Source organism: Elephas maximus, chromosome 24 (assembly GCF_024166365.1).
Source record: "Elephas maximus indicus isolate mEleMax1 chromosome 24, mEleMax1 primary haplotype, whole genome shotgun sequence".
Taxonomy (NCBI): domain Eukaryota; kingdom Metazoa; phylum Chordata; class Mammalia; order Proboscidea; family Elephantidae; genus Elephas; species Elephas maximus.
In genome coordinates, this window is record NC_064842.1 from 28,508,324 (window position 1) to 28,529,010 (window position 20,687).

General features: G+C 37.9%; 1 protein-coding gene across 6 annotated transcripts in view; it reads left to right on the top strand.

Moving 5' to 3' along the window:
* Positions 1-20,687, top strand: part of LYST (lysosomal trafficking regulator) — a 211,994-nt gene that overhangs the window by 45,834 nt on the left and 145,473 nt on the right. For all 6 annotated transcript variants that reach the window (XM_049868668.1, XM_049868673.1, XM_049868670.1 and 3 more), the window contains exons 2-5: positions 4,014-4,103; positions 6,447-6,645; positions 15,946-16,036; positions 17,732-19,814. In XM_049868668.1, the coding sequence (XP_049724625.1) occupies positions 6,454-6,645; positions 15,946-16,036; positions 17,732-19,814 (2,366 nt within the window). In that variant the 5' untranslated portion in view covers positions 4,014-4,103; positions 6,447-6,453. The remainder of the gene's footprint in view (positions 1-4,013; positions 4,104-6,446; positions 6,646-15,945; positions 16,037-17,731; positions 19,815-20,687) is intronic.

Sequence of the window (20,687 nt, forward strand, 5' to 3'; positions counted from 1 at the left end):
CAGTGTGTAACCTTGCTGCTTATTTCTCTGAGAAAATAGGAACATCTGAAAAGAACTTCATCCTCCCATCACCAAATACACCAGTTGTCTTGCATCTGTACCCATGTATCTTGTCATCCTTTTTATTCCACTAGACAGACTGTCACTGTTCCTTCCGCTTTACGTTGGATCCTCTTCATTTTGCCTACTTGGTATTCCTGGAATTATCTCTCCTGATTTTTACTTCATCTATTTTCCTTCCTGTATTGGATCATTCCCCTCGGTTTACAAAATGCTAAAACCCCTTGTCTTTTGTGTTTTAAACTTGCCCACCATCTTGTGTCCCCCTCAAGCTACCAACCATTTCCTTGTACCGTTTATGGCAGAACTTCTCAAAAGAGCTGTCTAAACTTGCTGCCTCCATTTCCTCACCCCTCTTTCCCACTCCACTGAGATCACTCTTAACAAGGTTGTCTGTAACTTCTGTGTTCCATGTTGCCAAATCCATTGGTCAGTCTCCAGTCTTCATCTTATTCAACCTCCTAACAACAACATTTGACACATGTGATCACTTTCTCCTGCTTCAAGCTTTCTTCACCTGGTTTCTGGGAGACACCACTCTCCTGGTTCTCCCCCTGTCTCATGGGCTGCTCCTTCTGAGTCTCCTGTGCTGGGTGCTCATATTCACCTTGACTCGCAGTGACATTAAACCTCCAGGCTCCTAGACTGTCATCTCTGCTCTAGTTACACTCATTCTCTAGGTCCACACTGTTCAATATGGTAGCCATTAGCTACATGTGCCTTTTTAAATATAAACTTAATTAATATTAAATAAAATTAAACATTCAGTTCTTCAGAACATTAGCCACATTTCAAGTGTTGAGTGCCCACATGTGAATTTGGCTTTTGGTTGCTGTATTAGATAGCATAGATTATAGAACAGTCCCATCTTTGCAGAAAGTTGTTCTAGAGCAGGGTGCTGCTCAGGGTTACTTCATCCATCCAGTTCCATGGCTTTGAGAATACTGTCTGCATGCTGATGACTCCCAAATTGATTTCACCAGTTCTAGCCTTGCCCGTGAGCTCCGGTTTGATATGTCCAACTACCTGCTCAGTATCCTCTACTTGGGTTTCTAAGGGACTTCTGAAACTGAACTTTATTTTTTCTCCCATCCTGCGCTTCTTCCAGTCTTACCTTTCAGTAAACAGCACTACCCTTCACACAAACTAAAAAACCTTGTAGCCTTTCCTTTTTTTCTTTTTGGAGGAGAGAGAAGAAGGAATTTCAGTTTTTTAGAGAGAAATGGTACCAGGAAAACTTCTGTTTCCTCTTTCCAGTCCTTACTCCACCCTTTATTTTTCACATGGTACTTTCTACCTTACTTTAGTAGAAAGAGTGACTTTTCTCTCCTTTAAAAGTCATTTTTAAAAATTTTATTGTGGTAAAATATATACAACAATGTTTGCCATTTTAACCATTTTTAAGTGTATAATTCAATGTATTAGTTACCTTCATTCACTATGTTGTGCTATCATCACCACTATCCATTTCCAAAAGTTTTCCATCACTGCAAACAGAAACTCAATACCCCTTCAGCAGTAATTACCACTCCCTTTCTACCCTGCTAGCTCCTGCTTGTAGTCATTTTTGCCATTTTTTCTCTTGCACCCAACATCCAGTGCATTGTCTCAAAGCCCTGGAATATTCTTTGCCTGGATACCCACATAGCCCATTTCCTCATTTCATTCAGATTTTTGCTCAGACATCACCTTTTTAGGCCTTCCTGTCCACTCAGTCTAAAGTAGCATCCCTGTCTGTCTGTACCCTCATTCTATTTTACTTTTCTTCATGGTATTTAGCACTACCCAATACTATAATATATACTTATTTTTTGTCTGTCTCTCTCCCACTAGAATCCATGAGGGTGGGGATTTTGGTTTTACCCTATATCCAATGCCTAAAGCAGTAGCTGGCATATAGTAAAGGTTCAGTCAACATTTGTTCAGTTAAATGACATATTGATGAAGTTTTCTGATGACATAAAACTAGGAGATGTAGCTAATATGTTAAGTCAGTGTTTTTTGGTCGTTCGTATTTTACATTTTACCAGTTACTGTATCAAAGAAAGTGAACCTACTATTTTTCTAAGGTCGTTATATGATTATGTAGTCATTTTGTTATGCTTTTCATTTATGCTACATTTTAAGAATGTAAAAACTCTAGTAATTGTTGGGGAGTTGGGAAGAAGCTTTATTTATTATGACATTAAAACAATAGTTGTGTTAGAAGTTTAAAGTTATAGTAATGATGTTGAATTTAAATTTTAGAATTATAGGTATGAAATGCAAAAAATAATAAGAGTCCCTGGCTTTAAGGAACCCATGACCTAGGGGATAAGACAGGCATGTAGATAAGTAGCCACAGGGTATCCATAACCTTTGGAAACAAAGGTAAATATATGCGATACCCTAGGACATCTTCTACCTACTAAGATATATCTGTATCTCCAGACTTTTGGACACCCAGTACAATATAGGGTAATAAAAACCGGACTGCAGCCGTGTAGAAAGTGTGATGACAGAGTAAAGTAGGACACAGCTGACTGCACTGGCAGATAGAATTACGATCTTGGGTAGAGTGGAGCTGCATGGATATCCAAACTGGGTGATGCAAAATAAAGAGACAAATAAGCCGTGCCATTTAAGAGCATTAGAGAAAGCCCTCAGCTTGGCCTAGAAAATATCCCTCGGTAGGAGAAAGAAACAGACAGATCCAGTGCTCTGTCAGCTTGTGCTTCTAATGGCCATACCGAATTAGCTGGAGTCATTTTAGCTTTGCTTAAAATAGATGGCTCCATCCTGCTCGTAGTCAAAGTAGTTACTACGATACCATGTTAGGCTCATAATTTGATTGATAATTTCTCTTTCCATAATTTTAAGCTTAAAAATATGTGGTTGGATTAGCTCAGGAGAGGGGCCGGAGCAGGACTGGAAGGTGTGTGAAGGACCCGTCCCAAGTGGTTCATTTGGTTCAGCAGGGGATGCAGTGCACGCTGGCGCTCCAGCAGCTGAGTGGACCAGCGGGACTGAAATCTCCCTGTGCTCTGATGGCTGTGTGCCCTGGTGTGGGGCCGCATTCATCCAGGAAGGGTGTTTTTCTAATTCAGACGCTGCAGCTCTGTACTATTTCCTGCCTGCTTTAAAAAAAAAAAAAAAATTTTTTTTTTTTTTTTATCCCCAAGTGCCTAGAATAGCGTGTGGTACAAGAACTGTTTGCCAAGCTGAAAGGAACTCAGCAGAGTTCTCCAGATTGGAGCATTTTGAAGCAATTAAAAAAGATCACTCTGATTAAAATCTTGTGACTCAAAATAAACCTTAATGTTTGCCTCATAACTACAACAAGGAAACATCCTCCATGTTTCCTCCAGGTAAAAACTACAGGTGAAGGGACAACAGGTAACTTAAAGAGAAGCATCTTGTTGCTATCCTAAAAAAAAAAAAAAAAAAAAAATCCTAGAAGTAGCAATATATCCTTTCATGTTCTAGAAATAGCCTTCATTGTATTATACATGAAAGATTAACATTTAAAAACTTCAACAAGGATATATGAAATTTGGTGGTGGGCTTGGTTTTGGTTTGGGGATGATATTTCACTGTCTTCTGGAGTCCAGTGTTAAGAAGACTGATACTGGTCTGATTCTTCTTCCTTTATAGTTAACTTGTAGTTTACCTGGAGGTTCTTAGTTAGGAGTTGGAAGGGGAGAGGTAGAGAGCTGTGATCAAGTTGCCTTATTCAGGTCACTGTGTTCCAAGCTTCCTTCTCTCAAGACTCAATTCTTGTAGCTAGGTGTTTTTTTAGTGTGCATTTGAGGTTTTAAAATTTGTTGGCTGATTCATACGCCTTCTGAGAAGGCTAGCCTGTGATTTTCATGTCAGAACACTGAAGCTGGCCCCTTTATTTTTTTAAATTCTTTGTGGTTTACCGTTGCCATTAATGTGTTGGTCTTTAAAAAAAAAATTTTTTTTTTTTGTAGGTGAAGTTTTCTTCTAAGAAGATTTGGTTCTTCTATTTCATGAGTTCAAATTATAAAGATTCTAAATGTTACAGAAGTGTTGAAATACTGGTAAGTGTCTAACAAATATTTTGTAACGTAGAATAATTGGGTTAACAGTCAAAATAGTTGATTCAGTCTGAGGCTTTAAAACTGCATAGTTGTATGACATTAATTAAACCCCAAAAGAAAAATAACTCTACTTTCCATTAGTAGAGATGGATATATAAAATTGTGATTTGTTCATACAATGGCGTATTGCACGGTGGTTAAAAGAAATGAACATAAAGTTCACCCTTCAGCCAAAGATTAGACAGGCCCAGGAAACAAAACGAGACTAAATGGGCACACCAGCCCAGGGGCAAGGACAAGAAGGCAGGAGGGCACAGGAAAGCTGCTAATGGGGATTGGCAACCAATGTCACAAAACAACATGTGTATTAATTGTTTAATAAGAAACTAATTTACTCTATAAATCTTCACCTAAAGCACAATTAAAAGAAACAAAACAAAAGCTTATTTTACTCTCAGCTTTTGGGGAAAATAAAAATTAAATAACAAAGAGAACCAATAATGGAAAAAAAAAAAAAGCAAGCAAAGGATGATGTCAGCAGCTTCGGATGGCAATCCCAGTAACCCAGTGCTAGGACTCTTAAATGTTGCATCATGAATGGTCTTGATGGTACAAAAATGGGACTGTGTGAAGAATTCGTAAGTGAGAAAAAAGCATTGTATCACAGTTTAATTGGTAGTATTTTTTCTTTTTTCATGTTACATTAAATAATGATGGGTCTTAAAATCCATGACAGATTAGGTGACATTTGTTTAATAAAGTTGGAAAAATATGGGATGAATATAAATTAGATTTTTTGATTTATTGAACAATTTAACTTTACGAAAGCTTATTAAAGAGCCAGCATAACAGGTTATTGCTACATTCTAGGGAATGGGTGATGCGCATTTTATTTTTTTCTACTTTGATGTCTTCTCCTGATATTTAATAATAATAATAATATTTATTATAATAAAGAGGGAGTAGTTATTGTAATAACACCCAGAATTCTAATGGGAGTCCAAGAATGAAACCACTGGGTAGTATTAGGAATTTCTTTTGTTTCTCCCTTTCATGTTTAGCTGCTTCTCTTTACATCCTGTTGGTTTTTCACCCAATTGGCTTCTTCTGAGACTCATTTACTTTATAATAGTTATCACGGGCCTATCTCTGTGTGACCTTTCCACATTAACTGTGTCCCCTAGTTCAGATTCCTGGGAGAGAGAAAGAAAATCTAATTGGCCCAATTTAGTCACATCTTGCTGGCAAAAAAATAAATATATATATATATATATATTTTTGCCGGCCAGCATGTATGTTGGCTGCTCTTTAGTCCGTTGTGCTTCAATCATTAGGGTCCACAGACTGACTATTCCTATTGCCAGTCAGTAAGGAGTATGGGGAGGACTTCCCTTCGAATGGGATGAGGGAAGACTAGGTAATGTATGTCTTATTTAATTTATCCTTTCTAGGTTAAAATTTTTTTTTAAGTTACTAAAACCAAACCACTTGCTGCCTAGTTGATTCTGACCCATAGCGACTATGTAGGACAGGGTAGAACTGCCCCATAGGGTTTCCTAGTCTGTCATCTTTATGGGAGCAGCTGGCGAGGTCTTTTCTCCCTTGGAGCCACTGGTGGATGTCTCCAAATTACTTTTAAGATGAAACTCTTTTGAAACCATGGGCATTTTGTTGTTTATGATTTTTTCTTTCTGATTATTTCTTTTATTTGTATTTTTATTTTCCTACCTCTTCTATCTACTTTACCTTATTATTTTCCTTATTTTAATATGTCACATAGCCCTTTATTTGATTCAAATGTTTAATACAAGGTGAGGTGGGCATAACTTCAGCTGCTAGAATTGTTCCATTTTTATTCACTTGAATGGGAAACTTCTCCCCTCTCCACCCCGCATTATTGGAGAGGGGTGAGGCTATGATTGTAAAGTCTGTACAGTGAAAAACAGCTTATATTTTTAAAAGATACATTTCCCTGTTTTGAAACATGAAAACAATAATATAAGTAATGAGTTTATTTTTATTCTATGATGAGGTTTTTTTTTTTTAAGAGAAAAAGTCAGGATCTACCTTCCTGGCCACCACTCCCTCTGTCTTCTCTTACCCATTCTTGGCTGTGTTTGGCATTTCAAACCCTGGGACTAGCTTCTGCCATGGCAGGAGTTATTCGAGCAGCACCTGACTAGGTCAGAACTATATATGAAAATATTACAAGGTTAAGTACTAACACCCAATCATTTTAAGTCAGTCTTCGTTTCAAAAATATAAAAACAAAAAGACATAGTTTGGAAATGTAAAATTTTATAAGTTTTTTTAATCTTCTTTTTTCCAATATTTATTTTCTAGCTCGGTCATGAGCACCAACAGTAACTTACTGGCACGTGAATTTCTGACCGATGTCAACCGGCTTTGCAATGCTGTGGTCCAGAGGGTGGAGGCCAGGGAGGAGGAAGAGGAGGAGACACACATGGCAGCCCTTGGGCAGTACCTTGTTCATGGTCGGGGATTTCTGTTACTTACCAAGCTAAATTCTATCATTGATCAGGTAAGATTTTTCTATAAAATAATTTTTTTTGCCAGTATATTGTACTTAATTATAAGTACATAATTTCTGAGTCTCTTTGAGATAAAATCATGTCTCTCAAATCATTCCAACAAAGAAAAATAGCCCTATTTATTACATATATTGTCTCTTTGGATACTTTTCAAAATGTTCGAAATATTTTAGAATTATAAGTGGCCTTTCTTCTAAAATGGTTTTATATATACAAAAAAAAAAAAAAAAAACCGAATCCACTGCCGTGGAGTCAATTCTGACTCATAGTGACCCTATAGGACAAAGTACAGTTGCCCCACAGGGTTTTCAAGGGTGTAAATCTTTACCGAAGCAGACTGCCACATCCTTCTCCCATGTAGCAGCTGGTAGGTTGGAACCCCTTACCTTTCAGTTAGCAGCCGAGTGCTTTGACCACTACACCACCAGGCCTTCTTGGTTTTTTACATACTGTGCTTTTTATGAAGAGCCCTGGTGGCACAGTGGTTAAAGTGCTCAGCTGCTAACCAAAAGGTCGGTGGTTTGAACCCACTAGCTGCTTTGTGGGAGCAAGATGTAGCAGTCCACTTCTGTAAAGATTTGGAGCCGTGGAAACCCTATGGGGCTTCTGCTCTGTCCTATAAGGTCACTATGAATCAGAACCAACTCCATGGAAGTGGGTTTGGGTTTTTTTTTTTGGTTCTTTTTGTCTTAATATCATTGTGAGATAGCTATGATTATTAGTGGAGATATAGATTGTGGATTTGCACTTTCTGTAAACATCAGGTATGATTGAAAAGTTTTATCTAAATTTTATTTAAGGAGCCTACTTAGGGGATATTCTTGGAGGAAAGCAGATAACCCTTTTGTGTAAAATAATTACTGAGACCTTTAACTTATCTATATCTAGGTTTTTGTGTGTTATTGTCTTTTCCTAAAGTGGTGTGGTATACTATATGGTATCTTGCTGTTTCCTTGTTATACAACTAACAGAATTTTAGAGCTAGTTGGGACTAGAGAGATGTTTTCATCCAGCTTTATTTTGCAGATGAGAAAACTAGATCCAGAAACACTGAGTAACTCAGATAAAGTTAACTTGAAGTCTAAATCTGATATATTTATTTCATTTTAGTAGGAAAAAAAAAATTTTTTTTCTTTTTTTTTTTTTTTAGTAGAAAACAAGTATTTATTTTATAAAAGAAAAACTTTACTATCTGCTTTCAGGAATTAGTGAATGTAGTTAATAATAATATTATAGTTAGCCTGAAAAGATAATAAGGTCTCTGTTGTACCAGTTGCATAGATGTATTTTATTTTTTGGGCACTTTAAGTGTTACTGGCTCTATATGTAAGCTTAACCATTGTTAAATAATTTTTCTGTGCTATGAAAGCATTTTGCTAATAAATACATATTTTAGGTAAATATAAAGATTAAAATAAAGCAGTGCCCCTGTTTTTTTTTTTTTTTAATTTTTATTGTGCTTGAAGTGAAAGTTTACAAATCAAGTCAATTTCTCACACAAAAACTTACATACACCTTGCTACATACTCCCAATTACTCTCCCCATAATGTGGCCACCTACTCCCTCCCTCCACTCTTCTCTTTTCTTGTCCATTTCGCCAGCTTCTAACCCCTTCTACCCTCTCATCTCCCCTCCAGGCAGGAGATGCCAACATAGTCTCAAGTGAGTGCCTGTTTTTACTGTAAGCTAAAGAACCTAACAAATATAAGTCAGGAAGCATATGTTCATGATAGTGTCCAGCTGTCATGGAATTTTCCAAGACAGTTGAAGTTTCCTCTATTTTTAATTTTTTTTTTTTTGATGAATGTGATTTGTTAACTGTATGACTAAATAAATGTAATTTAATTTTTATATTTGTTGGACTTTTCTATACATTAAAAATTAGAAACAGTATTTTTTAGGCAATGTGTAGTGATTTTAATTTGGAAACTTTGATTATTTAAAGTCATCTTATTCTACATTACGAAATGCAGTGCTTTCTCTTTTTGGTCATGAAATAATTTTTAATGTATTATTAAATGTCTGAAATCATTCAAGTTGTAATTGCAATTTTTTTTTCCCTATGGTGGTATTTTTTAGCCCCCTCCTTTTCCTCTCCACTAACTTTTTAAAATACCTGCAGCATTGATAGTAGGAATGTAGAAGCAGTCTTTGGAGTGAAAATAAGTAGCTATTTAAAAAATCAGGCTTATTTATCAACATTTAATTCTGTAAATCAGGAAATGGAGAAATTTGCATCTTTAAGAGGAATTTTACTGAACAGGATTTAATCATTTAAGTTGGAGCTGTAACATTAGGAACAAAGCTATACATTTCAAGAGGAAGTTTAACTTTTATATCTGTGCTTCTTATGAGTAGGAGTACTTCTTGGGTACTCCGGGGAAGAGGCAGTTTAAGTCCTTGCCTTTCCACTACAGTCCTTTTGCTCTATTAATGGGCATTTAATATAAAAAATTAAACATAACTTTTTATCGAGGTATAATTTACATTTAGTAAAATGCATAGATTTAAAATGTATAGGATAGTTGAGTACGTCTTGGCAAGTATATACACCTATGTAACCAGCACCCAATTCAATGTTTACAACATTTCCATCACACAAGAAAGTTTTTTATGCCTCTTTCCAGTCAACCTCCTTTCCCCTGCAGCAATACAACCACTGTTCTGATTTCTGGCATCTTAGTTTAGAGCTGAACAGAGACTTCAAAGGGCGGCTCAAGAAGACAAAGTAGACTATCGTAAAGGAATGTGCAAAGACGTGGAGTTAGAAAACCAAAAGGGAAGAACATGCTTGGCATAGCTCAAGCTGAAAGAACTGAAGAAAAAATTCAAGCCCCGAGTTGCAATATTGGAGCCCTGGTGGTATAGTGGTTAGGAGCTCAGTTGCTAACCAAAAGGTCAGAAGTTCGAACCCACCAGCCACTCTTTGGAAACCCTATCAACTCTATCCACCCTATCTACTCTGTCCTATAGGGTTGCTATGAGTCGAAATTGACTCGACGACAACGGGTTTGTTTTTTGGTATACCCAGGCAAATAGAACAGTGAGTATATTGGTTTATTGCTATGTAACCATTCCAAAATTTAGTGGCACAGAACAACAATGATTTATTTGCTCATAATTTTGTGAATTGGAAGTTTGGGCAGGGCTTAGCTGGGATGGCTGTCTCTGCCCCATGTGGTGTCAGTGAGGCATGCGTCTGAAATTGCAATTAGTTGGCAGATTGCCTGAGGGCTGTTGGACGGGCCTATCAGCCAGGCTATGTCAGTCTTCATCCACATGGCCGCTCATCTTGCAGTAGGCCGGACTTAGCTTCTTTACATAAATGGTGAAAGCATTCCGCGAGGATTAGGGGGGAAGCTGCAAGGCCCCTTGAGACCTGGGCTCTGAACTCAGACAGCATCACTTCTGTCTTATTCTATTGTTCAAAACAAGTGACAAGGCCAGCCCAGGTTCAAGGGATGGGGAAATTGACTCCAGCGCTTGGTAGACAGAAGTGTATATAATTTGTGGCTGTATTTAATATACTATGGTCTCCTCTCTGGCCACAGTTACTTGCATTCCTCCCACATTCATTCTCTCCCAGGACTCACAGAATATCATTCCATCATGACATCAGGCTTAAAGTCCATGATCTCAAGCAGTAGTTCTGGATGCAAATAAGCCTTCCAGGTGCAGCACTTTGGTTGCAGCTCCTCTTCATTGAGAGACCTGTGAATTAAAAAACTAAGTTATCTGCCCCTTGTCCCCCACCCCATATCTTATGTACAGTGATGGGATAGGGACAGGTTAACTAGAATTAATACTTGTATTCAACAAGAAGAGTGACAGGAGGCATATAGCAGTCACTGATCCATAGTGGATCTGAAGTCTAGTCAGGCACATGTTGTCATGCCTCTTATTTTGGGGCCAGAATTTGCTTTGGTTCTATGGATGTGTTTCTCAGGTCCATGGTTTTCTAGGACCCTTGGCTCTGTGCTCTGAGATGTCTTGTCTCCTCCATAATCTGTAGCTTTCTCGCCTTGTTTCCTGTCTATAGAAAGGTGGGGACTCAGAGGCATCTTCATTTTGAATTCTTTCTGTCGCTTTTAATCGTAGCTGTTAGTATTTTTTAACAGTACAACTTTACTAAAAATGTTGTGCATTTCCTCTGAATCTTAATGGGGTTCTTAATGGGGTTCACTACATGTTCCAAAAGCCACATCTGTTAATTGTTTTCAAGAGACTGCTCTCTGCTTTGGGCATATGGGGTGTGTGTGGAATACTGTCCTCAAGATTCTTAGTTGTACTTTTGTCTAGCTGATACCATCTTTAATCTTTCTAACAAAGTGTATTGCAGCCATTTAACAGCTGGAGGGGACTAGAGTGGGGGTGGATGCGGATGTGAATGTGGAGTGGAGTGAAGATGGGAATGGGAATGGCAGGGGATACTACAGACTGTAGGCAAAATCCTGCTGCCATTGGTAGGTTTTTATAAGCCCATGAGCTAAAAGAATGATTTTTACATTTTTAAAGTGTTGTTTTGGAAAAAAAAACAAGAAGACTGTGACAGAGACCATGTATGGCTCATAAAACCTAAAATTTTTACTCTCTGGCCCTTTACAGGAACAGTTTGCCTCACCCTTGTCTAATCCAAGAAAAAACATTAGCATAACATTTCACATTAATGGGAAAAACAGTGCAAATGATATAACTATCCTGAGAAACCAAAAAACGTTTGATAAGATTTATGTATTCTTCACAGAAGTTCTAAGAACAAATTCAGAATACAGGGCTTCCTTTGTATCACAAAGAGTAAACGAACCAATAATATTTTTAAGAAGCAGCTCTACAATAGGACCAACATAACTCTTTATTACTATTTTTGTTTGCTATCATGTTTTAAAAACACACAGTGGTAGAGTGGAATATGAAATTAATGAGCGCTAAATGTGGGGAAGATGGAAAAATAAAAATATCATATGTTAAGGGACATGTGCAGAGAAATCCAAAAAATCATCCAGAACTGTTAGTGATAATGTGTTCAGTGAAGTTATAGAATATAAGACAAACTTATATTAAGTTTCCTTTAACTGTGTCTATAAAGCAAGAAAATAAAAAAGAATTCTATTTATAGTATTAATGAAGAAAATTTCATGTATATGTGTATACACGTACCTAATAGAAGAAATAGAGGACTTAAGTAAAGGACGCATACATACCCAAACCCAACCCAACCCAACCCACTGCCATCGAGTCGATTCTGATTCTCCATGACCCTGTAGGACAGAATAGGCCCTATAGGGTTTCTAAGGCTGTAATCTTTATGGGGAGACTCTGGTGGCGTAGTGGTTAAGTGCTATAGCTGTTAACCAAAAGGTCGGCAGTTCGAATCCGCCAGGTGCTCCTTGGAAACCCTATGGAGCAGTTCTACTCTGTGCTATAGGGTCGCCATGAATTGGAATCGACTCGACATCAGTGGGTTTGGTTTTTGGTTTTTTAATCTTAATGGAAGCAGACTGCCACATCTTTCTCCTGTGGAACTGAGCGCTTAACCAGTATGCCACCAGAGCTGTTTCACATACATTAGGCTTCTGTTTATGCCAGGAAGATTAAATTTAATTAGCATGTCAAGATATTGATTTAAAGTAATACCAGTAATATCAGTTAAAATAACTTCAGTAACTTCCTGTCACTTTCAGGATGTGGTCCATGTTCCTTGGCATGCAATCAGGGGCCCATAAGCCCACTGATCTAGTACCATTTGCCTTTGCAGCTTCCTAGACATTGGTGTGGGTTGGGATCTGAGCCTTACCCCCTGGCTTTCTTGCCCTTTCTCACTCATTCTGCCACCACTACTTCTACATGGCTGGCATAGGCAATTAATATATAGCCAAACAATAGAGTTATGAAAAGGACAGTACCTGACAACTAGTAGGTACGTAAAACGTATTTCTTGAACTGAATTAAAAAAATACCTGAATGAGAGTGATTTTACCATTTATTACTGCTATGGGGAATTAAAAGAGGCATAATATGATCATAAATTTTACCATAGAAGGGAAGACATAAAAATACAAGTATTAAATGAGGAGTGGTGTGATACTGACAGATTTCTGTAGGCTGGACAGTCTAGGAATAGCTACAGGCATGGATCTGTTTATGGCATGGTAAAATGGACCTTTCTGCTTAGATGCCATGAGGGTGTCCCCACCTCCTTGGATACTGTGACTGTTGTATGCACTTAGGACCTTGGAAGATAAAACTAGAGCTTGGTTTGAAACAGAGGGCTGCAAGTTCTCATTTGCCAAGCTGCCCGCAAATAAAAGAAAAAGATGATTTCCAAAAAGACAGAATTACATATGTGGTTTCTTTGGTGCTAGACACAATAAGTGAACCGGGGAATATAAGATAACCTAAAAAAGTCATAGGTCCAGAGGTTAGAGAGAGCTGCCCTGATAAGAATTGTAGTAGAGATGATGGTAATGTAGTGTGAAGCAGAGAATTGTTCCCCCTCTGTTGTATTGGCAGGGGCAAGGCGAGGGGTGTCCTCCTAAGGACTGAAATTGTAACAGAGGACACAAAAAACAAAACCTAAAAGGCCCATGGTTTCTAAGAACTCATCTTCTTGGTGAAATGGGCAACAGACATGAAGTAAAGAAAGTGCAGAAGTCCTGAGGCGGGAGAACAGTAACCTTGGTGTCATGGATTGAATTATGATCCCCCCAAAATGTGTGTATTAACTTGGTTAGGCCATGATTCCCAGTGTTCTGTGGTTGTCCTCCATTTTGTGATTGTAATTTTATGTTGAGAGAATTAGGGTGGGATTGTAACACCACTCTTACTCAGGTCACCTGCCTGATCCAATGTAAAGGGAGTTTCTCTGGGGTGTGGCCTCATACTACCAAGAGAGCAGTGCAGGGAGCAGAGCATGTCCTTTGGACTCAGTGTCCCTGCGCCTGAGAAGCTCCTTGACCAGGGGAAGTTTGAGGACAAGGAACCTTCCTCCAGAGCCGACAGAAAAAGCCTTTCCCTGGAGCTAACATCCTGAATTTGGACGTTTAGCCTACTTTACTGTGAGGAAATAAATTTCTCTTTGTTAAAACCATCTACTTGTGGTATTTCTGTTGTAGCAGCACTAGATGACTAAGACACTTGGTTGGTATGGGAGGAAAAGCCTCACAGAAGAGATGTTGCTGGAGCTGAGCCTTGAAGGTAGTGTGGGAGCCCTTAGGAAGTGGGAGGAGTGAGGGATGTTCCAGACCACTGCAGTGGTGTCAGCCAGGCCAGGAGACAGGAATGCCTGTTGACAGCACAGTGATGATTTGCCAGTGTACTGTTGTGCAGCAAGGGCTAAATGGTCTTTTAAAGATAGCATGTCTGCAGCACTTCTTACAGACCCTTAAGTTTTCTATAAGCTCCACTGAAATGTTTTTATTGGTCATCCTCTAAGTCTATTACAAAGACTCAGAGGAGGACTCTTACAGGATGAATGCTAAAAATTGATATACATTTTTTTATAAGACCATGTACATTTTTACTAGCATCTTAAAATGTTGAGGTGTATTCTGTGTGTGAGCTATACATGGATATGTTATCCAGGCATCTGTAGTCTTGTTAATTTTGAAGTAAACCAAGTGGAAATGAAGCTCTTTAGTACCATTTCTACTTTGCTTCCAGAATTTAAAATCGTTTATTCAGTAAATGTTGACTGAACATCAACTATGTACTAGACAGTGGCAGAAAATGGGGGTGATTGTGAGGACTAGTAGGCCTGAGCCCTGGAGTTCATGCTCTGAGAGAAGCCTGGAAAGTATGTTTGCGAAAGCTTCCTGCCATATTTTGAGGTAAATTCCAACTCTTTTGTAAGACCATAAGGCCTACAAGATCTGGCACTGCCCGCCTTTCTGACATATACCTTCCAGCCTCATGTTCTAGCACATTCTGTTGTTATGCCCCAGCAACACTGGTCTCCTGCTAGTCCATGAAAAAGCCAAACCCTTCCATCCCTTTACATACCTGCCAGGAGCCCTTCCAAATCTTTACATGGATGCCTTACTCTCATCAATTAAGTATCTGCTCAAATGGCCCAGCCTGAAGAAAAATGGCCCAACCTGAATACCCTGCCTAAAATGTCCCACTTTTCATCACTCCCTTCCCTGCTTAGTTTTCTTCATAGCACAGCATTCTGCCTGAAATGTTCTTATTTGTACTCATTATTTTCTGTCTCCTTTGCTATAATGTCAACTGCTTTTCTCCTTTATGCCCCATAATAATCAGCTGCACGTTATTTCATTTCTACCTTGTAGTTTCTCAAATATGCCTCCTTTTCCCTTCTATTGTCAGAGCACTTCAGACCATCATCATCTCTAATCTGGATTGTTGTAATTCCAATAGTCTCCCTACTTTCCCTGCCCTGACACTGACTGCTCCCCTCCTGCCCCCTGCATTTCTGTCCTCTATACAGTGCCCTGCGGGTCTTTCTAATTGTGTTACCCTGACTCTCAGCATTGATTGGTGTGAGGGATTCAACTTGAATTAAGTCCTTCACCATGCATGTCCAGGCATCCATCTAGGGCTAGCTCTCTAGCCCAAGCCCTACCCTCACATTTCTAACTGCTAATGATTGTTCCTTTTCTGAACTCCTAAACTGAGTGCCTGTGTCATTCCTGGATTCTTAACTCATGCTACGTGCCTTCTGTTGTTCCCTGTAACTATTTGTTGTATTTTATGTACCCAATGAGAGGACCTTATCCAGGGCTTGAACCATAGCCTCCATAAAGGCTAAGACAGTAATTCCTGTGAACATAGTGTACAGTCAGTAAATATTTATTGGATTACCTTCACTAATGAGTCTTTTACTATTATTTATTAATTATGTCAGTTTCTCTTTTTAAGATTGTGTTCTGAGTTTTACGTTAAACTGCATGAAGACCTTACATTTTTCTAGTATCTTCATGTTGTTTTTCTAATTAACAGGCTTAACTTTTCATTTTCACCTAGTGAATTTGTTCTTTTATAGATGATGAATTCTTTCAGTGTGCCTGGTGGTAATAACAGCTATTTCTGGATGTATTAGCAAGAACGTGCCAAATACCATCAAATACCCTTACATTCTTCTGTCACTGAAAAGTTTATATGTTGAAAAATATCACAGCTTTAATTGGATTTAAGATAGGTTCATTTGATTCTTAGCTTCTCAAATGCAACTGGTGAAGAACAAGGTTTTGGGGTTCAATTTAAGACAAGAAGTTAGGAACTGGTGTGTCTCATAACCTCAGAACATGAAAGACTCTTGTTTCTAACACAGGCATTAACATGTAGAGAAGAACTCCTTACTCTTCTTCTTTCACTCCTACCACTGGTGTGGAAGATCCCAGTTCAAGAAGAAAAGGCGACAGGTAGGTTTCTTTCCTTTGTCATATCACTTACATTATCAAAGTTTCATTGGGGGAAAAATCCCATTAAAAAGTTACTTCTGTCTGAAGAGTTGATACAGCTTCAGATTCAGCACAGTACATATTAGCGTGGTCCTTTAAGCAAACATCATTGCTTCCAGTAATACAAAATTATGGCGCTTCTTAGGAGGCTATTTGAAGGAGATAATAATTAGAAAAATACATGAAGAAGAACACTTATCAAAGAGCAAATCTAGAGATTTAACATAGTGTCAGAGAAATGAATAGTGAAAATTTTTGAAGAATTAAAGATCCTTTGCTTATTTTAAATACTACGTTATAGTACTAGTACTGAAGTGACTCCTCAATATTTGCTTTAAGTTAGTTTTTTAATGTTGCTTTTAAAGGAAACGTTTGAAGTAATATCTTCTCAATGTTGTATAGCATTATTACATTAAGGTTAACGTGTATTTTTAACTTCTGATTTTGAAAAGGACTAAAACATATGTATAGTAGTCATATTAAGTACATCGATCTTAATTTAAGTGTTTCAGTGTTAGGATTAACAATTTTCTCCCTTGACCCTTTCTAGGATGTGTGAACTGTGAACTATTTGAGGTTTAAGCCTTAAGTTATTATAAAAAAAAATAAAAATTCTTCTGTATTTTAATGCCATGTATGTATTTTTAATAAATTTCTGCTATGAGGCTCTCTTTTTAAGGAGTTATCTTAGCACTTGTAATATTGTTTTACTGTTTATTCGTTGACTCGTAGACCCTCTGCTCTAATTTTTTTCTGAATTTGTAGAATTCACAGATCGTTAATTGCTTAAGAAGTCTAATTAGCATTCTTTTGGAAAATTTGTCTGTCTTGCCTCTTTCAGTTTGGTGGAATTTATCAACCTCCTTTTAATTTACCCCCTCCTTATTCATTTTGTTCTTCTCTTAATTAAAGTGCACATGTTTATTTCCAATTTTTTATTCATTCATTCCAAATTGCAATATTATTTTCATATAGGTATATCTTATTGCAAAGGGAAAGACCAATTTCATGTGTTTTCAGTTAGAAATAGTTCCTGAAGGCTGACCACATGCCAGGCCCTATTCTAGACACTGAGGAGGAAACAGTGATGCCTGTACCTGGTCCCTAGTTCAGTGCATGACACACAATGCTCACTAAATATTTTGAAAGAACTCTTTTAACCTCAATTTTGGAGAACATTTGGTATAGTTTGTATGATTTTAAAATAATTTTGGAAAATCTTAAAGTTCTCAAGTTATATCAGGGCTATAAACTACTATGTTTGAGAATATAATATTTACCCTTGTAACTTAATTAGTTGTACCATTGGAAGAGATTTGTAAAATGGTATGAACAATAGCGCTAAATATCAGATAATCTAAAGAGTCTTTTATGTTGGAGTTAAAATGTGACACATGGTTTTAAATCAGATGTTCTTTCCTGGTGCTGTTTTCCAAATCATTTTGTATTCTTTGAGTTTATACCACCTATTGTTTGGGGTGAGAAGGATAATGTGGGAGAAAATTGACCCAGAGTCATAACAAATAGCTAAAGGAAATCAGTCTTGAAGCAAAAGTAACTCCCAAAGTGGGCGATAAATAAGGGAATCATTGCCTATACGAATTGAATTTTAAAACATATTGAGGAATTCTAAGTTTTCTTTCTTTATTTCTTTAGATTTTAATCTGCCTTTCTCAGCTGATATAATCCTGACCAAAGAAAAGATCTCAAGTTCACAAAGACCTCCTCAGGACAAATTATATTTAGAAGGAAGTACCCCATGTGGTCAGGTTTCTGCAAAAGTAAACATTTTTCCAAAAAGCAGACGTCAGCGTAAAACAACCCATCGCTATTCTATAAGAGATGCAAGAAAGACACAGCTCTCTACTTCAGATTCAGAAGCCAATTCAGATGAAAAAAGTATCGCAATGAATAAGCACAGGAGGCCTCATCTGCTACTGCATTTTGTAACACAGCCTCCTAAAGAAGACCACCTCACAGCTGAAGTCGACCACTCAGCAACCAAAGAAGGACAGACTCTTCCTGATACCATGGCTTTAGAAAATTCCAGAGAGGTTATTCCAAGACAGGAGTCAAACACTGACATTTTAACTGAGCCAGCTGCCTTGTCTGTTATCAGTAACATGAACAATTCTCCATTTGACTTATGCCGTGTTTTGTTATCTTTATTAGAGAAAGTTTGTAAGTTTGATATAACCTTGAATCATAGTTCTGCACTAGCAGCCAGTGTAGTGCCCACGCTGACTGAATTCCTTGCAGGCTTTGGGGACTGTTGTAATCTAAGCAACAATTTGGAGAATCAAGTGGTTTCTGCAGGTTGGACTGAAGAACCGGTGGCTTTGATTCAACGGATGCTGTTTCGAACAGTGCTGCATCTTATGTCAGTAGATATTAGTACTGCAGAGACGATGCCAGAAAGCCTTAGAAAAAATTTAACTGAGTTACTTAGGGCAGCTTCAAAAATTAGAGCCTGTCTGGAAAAGCAACCTGACCCTTTTGCACCAAGACAAAAGAAAACACTACAGGAGGTTCGGGAAGATTTTGTGTTTTCAAAATACCGTCACAGAGCCCTTCTGTTGCCTGAGCTTCTGGAAGGAGTTCTACAAATTCTGATCTGTTGTCTTCAAAGTGCAGCCTCAGATCCCTTCTACTTCAGTCAAGCCATGGACTTGCTTCAAGAATTCATTCAACATCATGGGTTTAATTTATTTGAAACAGCAGTTCTTCAAATGGAATGGCTGGTTTTAAGAGAGAGAGTCCCTGCGGAGGCCTCAGAACATTTGAAAGCCTTGATAAATGGTGTGATGAAAATAATCAGCACTGTCAAAAAAGTGAAATCAGAGCAACTTCATCATTCAGTGTGTACAAGGAAAAGGCACAGACGCTGTGAATATTCTCACTTTATGCATCACCACAGAGATCTCTCAGGTCTCCCGGTTTCGGCTTTTAAAAACCAGGTGTCCAAAAACCCATTTGAAGAGACTGCAGATGGAGGCGTTTATTATCCTGAGCGGTGCTGTTGTATTGCAGTGTGTGCTCATCAGTGCTTACACTTACTACGACAGGTGTCCTTGAGCAGTACTTGTGTCCAGATTCTATCAGGTGTTCATAGTGTCGGAATATGCTGTTGTATGGATCCCAAATCTGTAATCGTTCCTTTGCTCCATGCTTTTAAATTGCCAGCACTGAAAAATTTTCAGCAGCATATATTGAATATTCTTAACAAACTTATCTTGGATCAGTTAGGAGGAGCAGAGATATCGCAAAAAATTAAGAAAGCAGCTTGCAATATTTGTACAGTTTACTCTGATCAACTGGCCAAGTTAGAAGAGACACTGCAGGGCAACACATGTGATGCTGAATCTTCATCAAGTTTGTCCAGCCCTTCTTACAGATTCCAAGGGATCCTGCCCAGCAGTGGGTCTGAAGACTTGCTGTGGAAATGGAATGCATTAGAGACTTATCAGAACTTTGTTTTTGAAGACGACAAATTGCACAGCATACAGATTGCAAATCACATTTGCAGTTTAATCCAGAAGGGCAATGTAGTTGTGCAGTGGAAATTGTATAATTATATATTTAATCTCATGCTCCAAAGAGCAGTTGAGCTAGCTCGTCACTGTCAGCACCTAAGCATTACTACAGCTCGAACTCACGTGTGTAGCCATCACAGCCAGTGTTTGCCTCAGGAAGTGCTTGAGATTTACTTAAAAACCCTGCCCACCCTGCTGAAATCCAGGTTTGTATGTATGTGCGTTTTTTCCTTCTTGGATGTTTTTGGGTGTGCTATAAAGAATATGCATTTGAACTTCTAACCTTGATAACTCTGGGGCCTCATCATAAATGTGACTGTCTTTACTCTTTATTCTTTTCTAGGATTTAATTTTAGTTTAACAACAAAAAAGTTCCAATTTTCAGGTTTCCCATTTTCAGGTCAGAATTTTTTTCCCCCATCTATCTATCGATGAATTGATCTATCTGTCTATATATCTGTCTGTCTGTCTGTTTTTACTGCCATGGTTATAAAGGAGAGGATAGAGCCATTGATATTAATCTCCTAGTGAAAAAAGGGCAAGTTCTAAATACATTCTGAGGGGAAAAAAAAAGTGGAAGCAGCACAGATATCCAACAGTGGACAAGGCTAAGTAAATTATATGTACTTGATGGAATATTATTTTTAGTCATTAAAAATAATCATTACAAATATTATGTTAGAATATGAGAAAATGTTTATAATAATTCATGGGTAAAAATGCAAAATTAAAAATGTGGCATGCTTATTTAAATTAACTACGTAAAATATGTACATACATAAAATAATAATTATTGAGGCAGCAGAATTAAGGGGATTGTTACTGATTAAATACCATATTTATATTTTATTACCTAAGCAACATATTTTTTAAGCAACATATGTAGAAAAATTAGAAAATACAGATAAATAAAAAGAAGATTAATAACACCCCAAAAAAGACTAGACCCACTGCCATTGTGATGATTCTGACTCATAGCAACTCTAAAGGACAGAATAGAACTGCCCCATAAAGTTTCCAAGGCTGTAATCTGTACGGAAGCAGACTCCCTCATCTTCTTCCCACGGAGCTGCTGGTGG